Here is a 12,822-nt window from a genome sequence, read left to right on the forward strand (position 1 = left end):
AACTTCAGAAAGTGTCACATGCCCTAGACATTCTCACCCTTAAAAGTGTGATATCATTTAGTCTTATCACTTATAACCAATTATGCAATACGTTGATTTGCAGAAGTATACGCCATACAACTTTGGCTATTGAATGAAAGCTTATACCAGGTATGCTTTTTACTATTACAGCACAGAACTCTGGAGTATAAATGAAACATGCATATTAATAAGGGACTATCTTCATAAGGGATTAACCTCATATTGGCAAGCACACGATTTTCTTAACAATATATTTTATACTATACATGAAGTTTTGCCATTGATATTCTGTGCCAAACTCGTTCTACGAGTAAAGCGTAAATGCGCTACGATTTTAGCAAAGACTAAATACGGAAACTTTTCAAGCCACATCAGGCCTACGAATATGAAGATCACCAGAATGAAATTCATTATCCACCTTGGAGAACGGGTACGTTAGCCACTCGGCAACCAGATCATCTAGAGAAGAAATACTGCCTAAAGTTCTGAATTCGATTATCTCATCATTTATCATTTTCATGCTTATCGCTTATCGTATATCTGATCAATAGTCTGTTACCAAAATGTCGTTTGTTTATGACGCAAGTTTTATTTTTTAATGCAAAATTGTTTTAACCTATCAGAGACTGAATGTTTCTAAGTGGTTACTAGGTACATAGATTAAGCTATCGTTAAATATATCTCAGAAATTTAAAGGCGTCAATAAACGTGATCAAAGACTTGGCAAAGGTTCATGCAGCACTAAAATATCATGAATAACGATATTAGAATAATTTCATTTTTTAATAGAATCGAACAAACAAATTATGAGGTACATAGGGGACGCTCGCAAGTTTTATGTTTTACCTTCTAGTCACGTATTGCAAAGTAACGAATACTTTTTCTTGTTTTATTTTGGATATATATTGTTTCTTGTAACATTAATTAAACTTATTAGACGAATGAGGAATCCGTGATTTAATATTTATTATCAACAGAAATAATCCTATCCTGATATATAGTCTTTTGTTTATTTGTGACTTATTCAAACAAGTTTTAGTTCATCGCCATTGATCTAGATGGATAAAGGGAAGGATGACTGTATAAAAGAAACCCTATATAAATCAGAAGATGAAGAATTCCCAGAAAAGAAACATGAAGCCAAATTTAAAGGAATCAGAGGAACAGAAGTATATCCCGATGACAGACGATCTGCTTGGAGACATTCTAAACTTCCTGAAGAAGCAAAGCAGTCTGACGGTATACGTTCGCAATATGAGATTCACGGAGCGAAATGGATATCTTCAAAGCCTGATAAAACGGAAGGTATTCTAAAATCATCATCCTCGTCGGATCGTAGCCGTTCTAAATCATCAAGTTCAGGAAAGCGGGTAACTTTTTTCGGAAGTGCTTCAAGTTCCAAACATCGTGATGATGATGATGGAGTTGACATAAAACTTAAATGCTGTGCAATTGTTGGAATGTTTCTTATGTGGGTAAGTTATTTAGCTGTATAAAATGCATTGTATTTCTTTGCAGTAGCTGGAACGAAAACTATTGCTGCGCACAAATCTGTGACAGGGGGTAACATTCATTGCTAAATGTTTCGGGTGTTCAAGAATAGTGATTACGTTCTACTTCTAGAATTACGTAACATTCTAGCATAGAAAAAAGTTCGCGTATGATATAAATAATGCGCACAATTGCCAATATAAAAATCAATTGATTGAAATAAATAAAAATATACTTATATCTGGAACTATCGATAGAACTATATTGCTAGCTGCATATTATACGCATGAACTTCTTTAACTTTCGACTTTAGCTCTAAATTAACATGTTATTTTACTCGATATTTTTACATAACCGACCTTCCAATTTATCACGCAGTTTCTTCTGGATTGTTAGTATTCTTGCCCTTAATTGGCTAAGAAAATCGATATACCTATTATTGTCTAATGAGGAAATAGTACCGCTCATATTGATGCATTCCAAATATGCCAGAGTGGATTATGCTGGGTGAGATTTTAGAATTAATCCAACACTATCAAAAAATTACCTTTTGTATAACTTTGTGCGCAGAGATAAGTATCGTCTTAACATCTAGAGGCATCATCCAGTAATCGCCAGCATGGTTATCAGATGATGTTTGACTTGGTTTTAATTACTACTGGAGCAATTAAGGTTATGAAGCTAGTATATTTTGTTTGTTAATTACGTTTTCCTTCCAGGAGGGAAATCTCATCTTCATTTGAAACTGATTAACTCACTTTCCCTTAAATCACCTTGCAAAAAATTCCGCGTATCGTAGACGGGATAGAGTGAGGTGTTTAAGTTATTACTGGCCTTCGGTCGAGTTCGTTACTTAGAATTGATTCTCTTGAGTAGACAGGCAATAATAATTTGGCTCACGTCACCTTTTCTAGTGCCACTATAGCGCAGTCTGAAGGACGATGCAATATATAAACTTCTATTAGACACGAATTCCATCTATAAAATGCAATATACCTTTATTAAGGAACGTGAGTTTACCAGTCTCATACAGAGTTGGTGTTTTCCTTTACAAAACATACAGACAATCTAGGAAAAAAAAAAAACATACTGATAACAAACATAATATATTGTTTGTCTGGCTTCGTGGTTTTAGAGCCTCGTTTGTAATTCCGTTCAATATTAGTACTGTCTCATTCCCCATCCAGAAACTGGAAGTCATTTTTCTCCCTAAAGTCAATACAACAACCATACGAAACCCATTCAAAGACTAACTAATTCGCTGAAGGGATGAAGTATAAAATTAAAGCCTGACATGGTATCCACAAAAGATATTAGATAGGTTTTGCTATGGGAGAACCCCCACCTCAATTCTTCCAGCAGAGTGAAACTGTGTTGTTCCCTTCACCCAGCCAATTTTCTATTTATTCACTGATTTGTTGCTCGTTTTTTTTTTAATTTATTTTATTTTTGAAATAAGATGTTATGAAATAACACACCATTAGTCTCTTTTGTCTTCCCCCCCCATTAGTATTTTTAACACATGATTAGTCTCTTCTATTTATTTATTTTTTGTTGTTGCTTCCGAGTTTTGATATGATATCAATAAAAACTTACGTTGGCACTGGGCCCTACGAGTAGGATGCACATTTTTAGTGTCCAGAAAATAAATTATGGAACGCTCAAATGTATGGTTTTATTTTTGATATTCAAATATCGAAAAATATATTATAACGTGGAGGACAGTGGTACTGTGGGTAGACCAGATGTGTAGTAGAAAGAACATTAACATTTATTTTAATGCCTGGTAGTTTTCCAGAAATTTATTCACATTGACTTCAGCAATATCCAGCGGCTTAACACGTCAGACATCTAAATCCGATCTGTTATAAATTGGCAAATGGCAACCTCGACTACAGCTCACTTAATTTGCTGCAAGACAGTACATCATGCATGGTGTCTTCATGTAGAGAAGACACCATGTAGAGAAGACATCATGCATGGTGGCTTCTCTACATGAAGCGGGGAAGGCATGCGCTTTTTTCGTGTCTGATATCCCATGCCAATTATCAGACATGGAATCGCTTTTACATGATCTGCTTCTGGTTTTAGATTCCCTTGCAGTATTTTGTTGCCTTCATTTGCTGCTTCTACCACTCTCTGATTCCGATAAGTATACTGACGCTTTCAATTACCGTTTTTGAAAGTTGATCATATACATTATCACCTGAGTTAATCTTCCTTGGAGATTTCAAGGTCCATAATTTTGATTGACTTTTTTCTTTAATTTTATACACCCAAGCTGGAAGAGAAGTTGAATTATTTGCTGCCATTAATGATCTTACGTAAATTGTTAACCTACCAGAATTCCAGATAATTCTCATCATTCTCCAAACTCTACACTTTTCCTTAAGCTCTTTCTTTCTTTCTTTTTTTTTTTTTTTCTCTGCACAGATCGTTCTTCTCCCATTCGATTTCGGCTTCCTTTCCTATAGCACTACAATGATGCCAACTGGAATGACCTTCGGAATTTCTATTCATCTTTTCCATGCTATGATTATTGCTTCCGTTTTCCTGATCCAAGCACTTGCTTTGGTGTACTAACTGACGCTATTCTTGTTGAGAGGAATGCCTTTATTCCTCATTCCATTCAAAATCCCAGACCTTTATGCAAGCCATGGTATTCTAACAGATATGCTAAATCAGTCTAAGCTAAATCTGCGGCATGCACTCAATGGCTCAAGTTAAATACTAGCCTCTTGCTCAACTAACACTATAGCCTGTAATACCCCAAAAATCAACAGATCTAAAGCAGACTTTGTTAGAGTCAAATGCACAAGCTTTCCTCCTGCTCAAATGGCAATCGAGCCTTATGCCCTACAATGTTTCTACCTTTACCTCATCGTGATAATATAATTGTCACATCTAAAGATTAGACAGAGAGCTCTTGACATCAATCTTTTCTTCCAAATTTTATTTAGACGACCAAGTAAATCTCTTTCTATTATCCCACAAACCACCCTCAGTAGGCTTCCTATAATCTGGGATAGAAAACTAATAAGTCCTCCTGTCCCCCGATGGTATCCCTTTAGTTGCTTGCTTACCGTGTGATGGTACAGTAGCCATGAGTCCCCTTTTTACGGGGGGGTACGGCACCATCTAGTCCCCCTCAAATTTTATCCGGGCTCCAGAACCTGCACAGGCTGACGAGTCAGGCCTATGGCTGGGTCAGTATTCCTGGCTGTATTCCGTGTGTGTTCACAAGGCCGGTTTGCCTGCTTGCGGGATGAAAAACCCGTGATTAACTGGCGAAAAAAGCCCTACTGTCCACGCCCAAGACCGGCTAACTTGGTTATGGCTGAGGAAGATCCTTAAGCTCCTCCCGTCGTCGACGGGAATCGAACCAAGGACACTCCTTCCTCAGGCATATGGTTGCGATGCGCAAACCCACTAGGCCAACTGCGCGGACATCCCTTTAGTCGTACTTCAGAATAACGCCCCTCCCGTATTACCTTTACAAGCTGTCCTACTCATTTGTTATCTCTCCAGTAGCATGGATGCAAGCTTTTATCTATCCTGTTCCTAAAAAGGGAGACAAAAGTCATCCATCAGACTATCTTCTCATTGCCCTCACTTCACTTCACTATTCTCAAAAGTGATGGAGAAGGTTGTCAACAGCCACCTTTTTTCATTATATGGAGACCTATCAGTAAATCAGTGATCATCAGTGTGGATTCTGTCATTGGCGTTCTACTCCAGACCTCCTTGTTAACGTTACTGACCTTTGGACACAGGCCATGGAGGTGTTTGGAGAATTCCCTGTGGCCGTCTTGATATTCTAAGGCCTCCGAATACAACTGAGATCGCAGCTTTCTTTCCGAACTGCCATCTTATATAAGTTCTCCATCCTACCCTTTATAAGTGTATTGGCGACTTCCTCTCTGGTCGTTCATTGCATGTCATCAGGATAGTTTATCTGATTTTTCTTATCTGATTTTTCCATCAATGCTTGGGTGCCCTAAGGCTTTGCAAACTCTACTCCGAGTACTCTGTGCTTTCACCTACACTCTACTATACATCAATGATTTCCTCTCACTATCATCCAGACCTATTTGTACATTGCTCTGGATGACAGTACATACACTCTATTCTTCTTCGTCATGCACAAAATTATATAGTACTCAGATAACTCATGCTTCAAGATCTTGTATGGATAATGGCTAAAAAATCGATCTTCTCCCAATTTCAAGTGAGGAGAAGATAATTTTAATTCTACCAAAACATATTCTTGCTTCCCCCCCCCTTGAAGAAAGATCATGTCTCACTCTCCTTACATTTCATAACATTCCACTGACCAACTACGATCAGTTTCCCCTTCTTAGGCTGACTTTCACATCTAGCCTATCCTGGAATAAAAGCATAACATTGTTCTTAAACCTACAAAAAAAAAACCTTAGTATTTTTGTCGTGAGCATTTCTTTTTTTTTTTTCTTTTTTTCTGCTCAACTTCTAACACTGTAAATTCCAAATCCGCCCGACTTTATAATATTGTTCTTACATCTGGAGCGACACCAAAAACCTTCAGAATGCTTGTATTCAGAAGAGAGCTATTCGCTTAATAGATGATCCCCCTATCTCTCACCACTTTCTCCTATTGACCTCTGTGTTTGTATTGTCTTATGTGTATTTCCACATGCGCTGTTCCAATGAACTGGTTACACTTGTTTCTCCATTGCTCTCTAATCATATACAAAAACGAGTAGCAAATTCACCGACCCAACTTCCCATATTCTTCCTTCATTCCAAATGCATTTGTCCTTTGGAACAGTCTTCCTTCATACCGTTTTCCCGAGCGAATACAACTTCCAACTCTTCAAGAAACGCATTAACAGATTCTTTTTTTTCCCACCTCTCTGATCACTTGCCCACACGATAGTGTCCCGTGTGGGCAAGTGATCATGTTATAGGTGTTGCAACCTTTTGTGCGTAGGATTGATATATATGTTACGGTTAAAGTGATAAATCCGGTTATTATTAACAAATACCGGTTAAAGTGAATAATTTACGAGAATTAATCACTTTAATCGGTTAAAGTGAATAATTCCTAGAGGAGTCTGGTAAATATAATAAAAACATGTTTATAGGTTTTATATATAGGTAGGTTAGTTTAGGTTAGGTTAGGTTAGTTTATAATAAAAAAATTAAGTATAGTAATTCTTTTGCGCTCAATGAAATCAGAAATCATTAAAAACTAACCTAACCTAACCGATAAAGTTTAGGTTAGGTTAGGTTAGTTTATAATGAAGAAAGTAAGGAAAGTACTTCTTTTGCACTCAATGAAATCAGAAATCATTATAAACTAACCTAACCTAACCTAACCTAACCTAACCTAAACTAAACTAAACTAAACTAAACTAACCTAATCTAACCTAACCTTTATCGGTTAGGTTAGTTTATAATGATTTCTGATTTCATTCAGTGCAAAAGAAGTACTTTCCTTACTTTTTTTCATTTATAAACTAACCTAAACTAATCTAACCATACCTAACGTACACTGTATCGGTTAGGTTAGGTTAGTTTATAATGATTTCTGATTTCATTGAGTGCAAACGAAATACTTTCCTTACTTTTCTGATTTCTGATTTCATTGAGTGCAAAAGAAGTGCTTTTCTTACTTTTTTTTCATTATAAACTATCCTAAACTAACCTAACCTTACTTAACCTAACCTGTATCGGTTAGGTTCGGTTAGTTTATAATGATTTCTGATTTCTGATTTCATTGAGTGCAAACGAAGTACTTTCCTTACTTTTTTCATTATAAACTAACCTAACCTAAGCTGTTATAATTTCCATTGAGAATGAAAACGTATATATAAAACCTATAAACATGTTTTTATTACATTTACCAGACTCCTCTAGGAATTATTCACTTTAACCGGTAATTACGGTATTTAATAATAACCGGATTTATCACTTTAACCGTATCATATATATATATATATATATATATATATATATATATAATCAGCTTTGAACTGTAGCTACAGTCCATGTTGAAGTTCTATTGTTAAGTAGCTGCGTGCGTCTGATTTCACGCGTGTGCCAATATCGGATAGCAGAGCTGAAAGAGTCCGGTAGATTATAGCTGAGGTTATTATTTATGTGATGAGGGTCCATAACAATTTCCTTAGACTCGACTATGCGTCGCTCCACCTCGTCACGGCATATATGAAGGTTGGAGGTTGTTGTCCAGTTTGTCTCATGTTGACGGCCTTCATCATTTGTGTTTACTGGAAACAGTACATGGCTTGCTCTAGTTCTTTTGTACATGGCTTGACAGGGCACTTGCTCTAGTTCTTTTGTAGGCAATGTCTCTCTGATGTTCTTCTAGACGTAGGAGGATGGATTTTTCAGTTTGGCCATAGTATTGCTTCCCGCAGTCACACGTGATTTTGTACACTCCTGGGAATTGTAGATGGTTGTGAGCTTGTTTGTATTTGCTTAAAATCGATCTTAGGTTAGGAAGAGTAGAGAAACAGGTTTTTATGTTGAACTTTCTTAAAATTCTTCTTAGTTTCGTGAAGAGCGAGCTGATATATGGTAAGGATATATAACCTTTTGGATTGCCTTGTGTTTCTGAGTTGTTTTGATGGCGGTGGTATAGATGCTTATTAATAGTTTTCGACGAGTAGCCATTACTTGTGAAGGTTCTTTTTGTAGATGTTGTAGTTCATTTTTTAGATCTTCATCATCTGACAGTATAGATCTAGCAGGATGTGCTAGGATTGAGATGATACCCACTTTCTGTGCAGGATAGTGATGTGAGGACGCATGCAGGTATCTATCTGTGTGTGTAGATTTTCTAAAGATTGATATTTTAATAGAATCAGATGACTTAGTAAGTCTTACGTCCAGGAAGGGAAGGGATCCATTTTCTTCAACCTCCATTGTTAATTTGATATCTTGGTGGAAGTTGTTTAAATGATTTAAAAAAGACTGAAGGTTATCGGTGCCATGGTCCCAGATAAGAAATATGTCATCTACAAATCTTAGCCACATTTTTGGTTTAAGAGTAGCTGAGGAGATTGTCTTTTGTTCGAAATCTCCGAAAAAGATGTTAGCTAATATAGGAGACAGGGGGCTTCCCATTGCCAATCCTTTATTTTGTTTGTAGATTTTCTTCTCATATTGAAAGTAGCCGGAGTGAACGCAATGTGATAGCAGGGAAAACATCTTTTTTGAAATTTTGTTCTTTAAAATATCGAGAACCTCTTGAATTGGTAAGTTTCGTAAAGAGAGCCACCACGTCAAAGCTCACCATGATATCTGAAGGCTGGAGTTTGAAATTTTTGATTTTCGAGACGAAATCTGTTAAGTTTTTGATATATGAATATCAAATATCAAAAACTCAACAGATTTCGTCTCGAAAATCAAAAATTTCAAACTCCAGCATTCAGATATCATAGTGTAATATTAGGATCAGGAACATGACATAACACAAGCAGTTGTCTACTGCAGTATTTTCCGAACTGGGATCCTCAGAAACCCGTAAGGAGGTTCGTGAATTATATTTTCAGTGACCGTGATGTAGACCCATACGACGACTCCTGTTTTTCTTTGTAGATGCAAATACATTAACATATACAAAGAATGCTAATGTTTAGTAATAATTAAACATTTGAAGTTCGTTTTTAAATGCAACTAGCTGAGAATTACCGACGTTTTTATGCGTGTACTCATATGATTAGGTGCCTGTGAGTCACAGTCAGTGTCAGTTCTGTATATTGTTCGTTAGGGTGTTGAAGAATACTTTGAACTTGTAGTTTCAACGCTTTGCTGATCGTGTGTACGATCCGCTTGGTAATTGCTAGTCTATGGCGTTATCCTCTCCCGCTTAAGATTGCATCAATATTCTGGCGATAACGAAGGTGGAGCTAGTCGATTTTAAAAAGGAATGCCTACTTCTTAGTCCTAGGTTAAGTCTGATCCCATTTGGAAAGTAATCTGCTTAAGAAGATTTACTTTTTGTTTTTAAGATTTGACTATGTAGATTTTTTTAGGAAATACGTATGAAGAAAAGGGAGAGCATAGGACTGGAGGAGAAAATTTTAGAAACAGTAAAAAGCATTAATTACCTAGGATCCATAATGAATAAACAAGGAAGAGCAGAAGAAGGCATTAAATCTAAGATTCGGAAATTCTCAATTTCCACAACTTGCACCAAAAAGCATTCTGTACGTTATGAAAATTGTTGAAATTAAGGAAATAAACTTAAAAAATAAAATCAGACTATTTAACGGAAATGTCAAATCAGTTTTTACGCTAAGGTCAGTAATATGGGCAACGACAGAAGCAAACAGAAATAAATTAATTACAAATAATTAAATAAGAGCATAAGAAGAATTTTGCATCGGGCTATGAATATGGCTATTTCATAGCCAGAGAAGATATCCAATAAAGAATTATGGCAAAAAAAAAAAAAAATGGAGATGGAAAAAATAGCAGAAAAATACAAGATTAATCAGACACGGCAATGGAATCCCCCAAGGGAGGAGAAAAAGATGTAGACCAAAGATGTCCTTGTGGAGAGAATAAAACAAGAGCTGAAGGGGGGGAGGGCGGAAAAGCTGGACACAGATGAAGAGAGAAACACAATCTTAGATTGAGATCTGCAGTTGAGGATCAATGCTCCCCAGTGAAGGGGGGGGTATATACATGAAATAAGGTACATACATAAGACAGTTTCACATCGATTGGTAACATTAGCTTCATGATATACTAGTGCATGGTTTGCATGATATATGAAACTAGTTACCAATGTTAAATTGTGCGAAGAGGATTTGGTTACTTTTGATCAACCCTAGTGGGATGGTCCTGGGTATTAGTTTTGTTAGCATTTTAGGCTTTCCAGTATTCCGTCGTGTGTGATTTTAGAACCGCTGCACAAAGAGTGGGTTTACACGTAAACGTAAATCAGAAACCAACATTAAGTGGAAGGGGATGAAGTAACCAATATCTAAACTCCTATTATTTGTGTTTAGAATGACGCATATCGAAACTTCTGTATATCTGTGTTTTTTATGATGACTCATTAGTATAAAAAACCGTCATCACTGATAAGATGTCAAGAGCAGGAATTGTTAACTATTTATCGAGTATGCTTTCTCCTTTATCTCCCCCCCCCCTTGATGAACATAACGAGCTTTCATTCTTCCTTCCTATTAATTTTCCTTAATATATTGAAACATTTTGTTCTCTGGAATGTAATTACCGTGAAGTCGATATAGTTATTCAATATAATTTTGAAATCCATGAAAATATTTTACATTCTTTTTCTGGTTTAAGTAACTCGGATCGAGTTCGATGTGAACACAACTTTCAGAGCCTCAACCTAAGTTAATGAAAATTGTGCAATAGTTTGTAGTCATAAACCAATTGATTATTATTTCACTAATTTATGCTGTTCACGTGTAGCACGTAGAAGTTGTGAGGTGGGGAGAGGAAGCTGCTGCTGAAGCATCAAAGATGAAGATATCTTATTTAATCGTATAACCAGGTAAAAAAGAAACAGTTCTTTTTTTTTTTGTTGGCTTTCAACACAACTCCAGCAAATATAGAATTCTTCTGAGTTATTATTAGTTTCAAATATATTTAAACACATTCTTTCCACCCACTCTCCACCCCACTATTCAGTTTTGTTTTCGCAAACAGGAAGTATGAGACAAATTTTCATTATCTCGTACCAAGATCAAGTACTGTGCAGTACAAGACGATTTGTCCCTGTCTGGCATGTCTGAGTTCTATTTAAATGTAATTAGTTTTAAATAAATAAATCCGCTAACGCCTTTTTATTCAAGTGTAGGGAGCAGGCAAAGCCGTATTTATCATCTGTATTATTATTATTGACATAACATTGATAACTATCCCCGTTACTTGTAATTGATTTTATTGCTCTACTTTCATTAGTATTTCCATAAAATAGAGTTTAATCGTTTTGAAATGAAGTATTGCATTTTTTTCCCTTAGCATTTATAGTGAGAGCAATTATGCCCTTCTTTTTATCAAATTCCAACAGTCTGTGGTTTTTCTCCTCCCCCCCTTTTATGACATTTTCACCCACTAAAGGTTGTAAACTTATAGCACTTTTGTATCATCATACGCTAAATAAGTAATAGCTTTAGTACCATAGGTAGATGGATTAGGTAAGAAGGCCTTGCTAAAAGTGACCAAGTTTTTTTTTCCCAAGATGCTTCAAGCTCCAATAATTAGTATTCTTCTGACACTGACGATGAAAATCATCACTATCTAAATATTCTTGTTTAGAGGTTTTTCTGTTTTGAAATGGTGAAAGCAAAGGGTATATTATGGACCAGCTTTATTTAGCAGGGAATTTCTAACTTTCAAATTGGCACTGAATAATTAGACATTCCTTCCATTAAGGAGGAAGGGATCCTCAAGCTGATACATTTACTTGTCTTAGATTTGGAATTAACTAGCCTGACTGACCACCCTGTCATCAAGTTCTATAGTCGAAACAGTCTCAACAAAGAAGCCGGGCAGCCTTTACTGGAGGAGGAAGATTTCGAAGAACAATTCCAATAATTTGTGGTCTTACTCTGTTTTGTGACATATTCGCCTACTAAAGTAAACTTGTAAATTTTATATAATAAGCAAACTGATTTTTATTCAAAATGATGTTGATACAGATAGCATTGATTTCATCGCTACAGAGAAATCTAAATTGAGGGGTATAAGATCACAAAGAATGCAAGAAATAATTTTCATTCCACACTTCCATAAGTAGAATATATCTTGATGGTTATACTGAATATAAGTTGAAGATTTTATATGGTTCAATTTATTAATTATTTATTTTCTTTTTCTTTAATTTCATCTTCCCTGTCAGTGATATTATTGTGTAATATAAACAATATTATGTTTCAGGTGTTAAGCCTTTTCATGATTGGAATTGGAGCCAGGTTCTATGCAGACGGAAAATATGGAGTCATTGCAACAGCTCTCGGATATTCCATTTATACGATGGTTGTTCTGGCTTCTGTCATGATAATTTTTGGAGCTGTGTTTTTTTTCACCGTTCCTATTGGACTTGTCGGAATATATCGCCAGAACCTCGATTTATTAGAACTAGTAAGAAAATTTGATTAATTTAATCATTATTACGAATTTCAAGAAAATTTGACTGATAATAAATAACAGAGATACACATTTATCTTCTCATAGCAATTTGAAGAATCTTTTTTTTTTTTTTAAAGTTAAACTCATTAATTTACTGAAAAAAAAAAGTAAAGCCTGTTTTTTGGAGCCATGAAT

The 12,822-nt window shown here is 35.8% G+C and overlaps 1 protein-coding gene across 1 annotated transcript in view; it reads left to right on the plus strand.

Annotated features, from left to right (window-relative positions):
• Positions 1-1,079: 1,079 nt before the first annotated feature.
• Positions 1,080-12,822, plus strand: part of LOC150106781 (uncharacterized) — a 29,074-nt gene continuing 17,331 nt past the window's right edge. The window contains exons 1-2 of the mRNA XM_090393480.1: positions 1,080-1,496; positions 12,436-12,639. Coding sequence (XP_090249606.1) covers positions 1,080-1,496; positions 12,436-12,639 — 621 coding nt within the window. The remainder of the gene's footprint in view (positions 1,497-12,435; positions 12,640-12,822) is intronic.

Source organism: Typopeltis vanoorti, chromosome 5, assembly GCF_054136105.1.
Source record: "Typopeltis vanoorti isolate ZY-2024b chromosome 5, IOZ_Tvanoo_1.0, whole genome shotgun sequence".
Classification (NCBI taxonomy): Eukaryota; Metazoa; Arthropoda; class Arachnida; order Uropygi; family Thelyphonidae; genus Typopeltis; species Typopeltis vanoorti.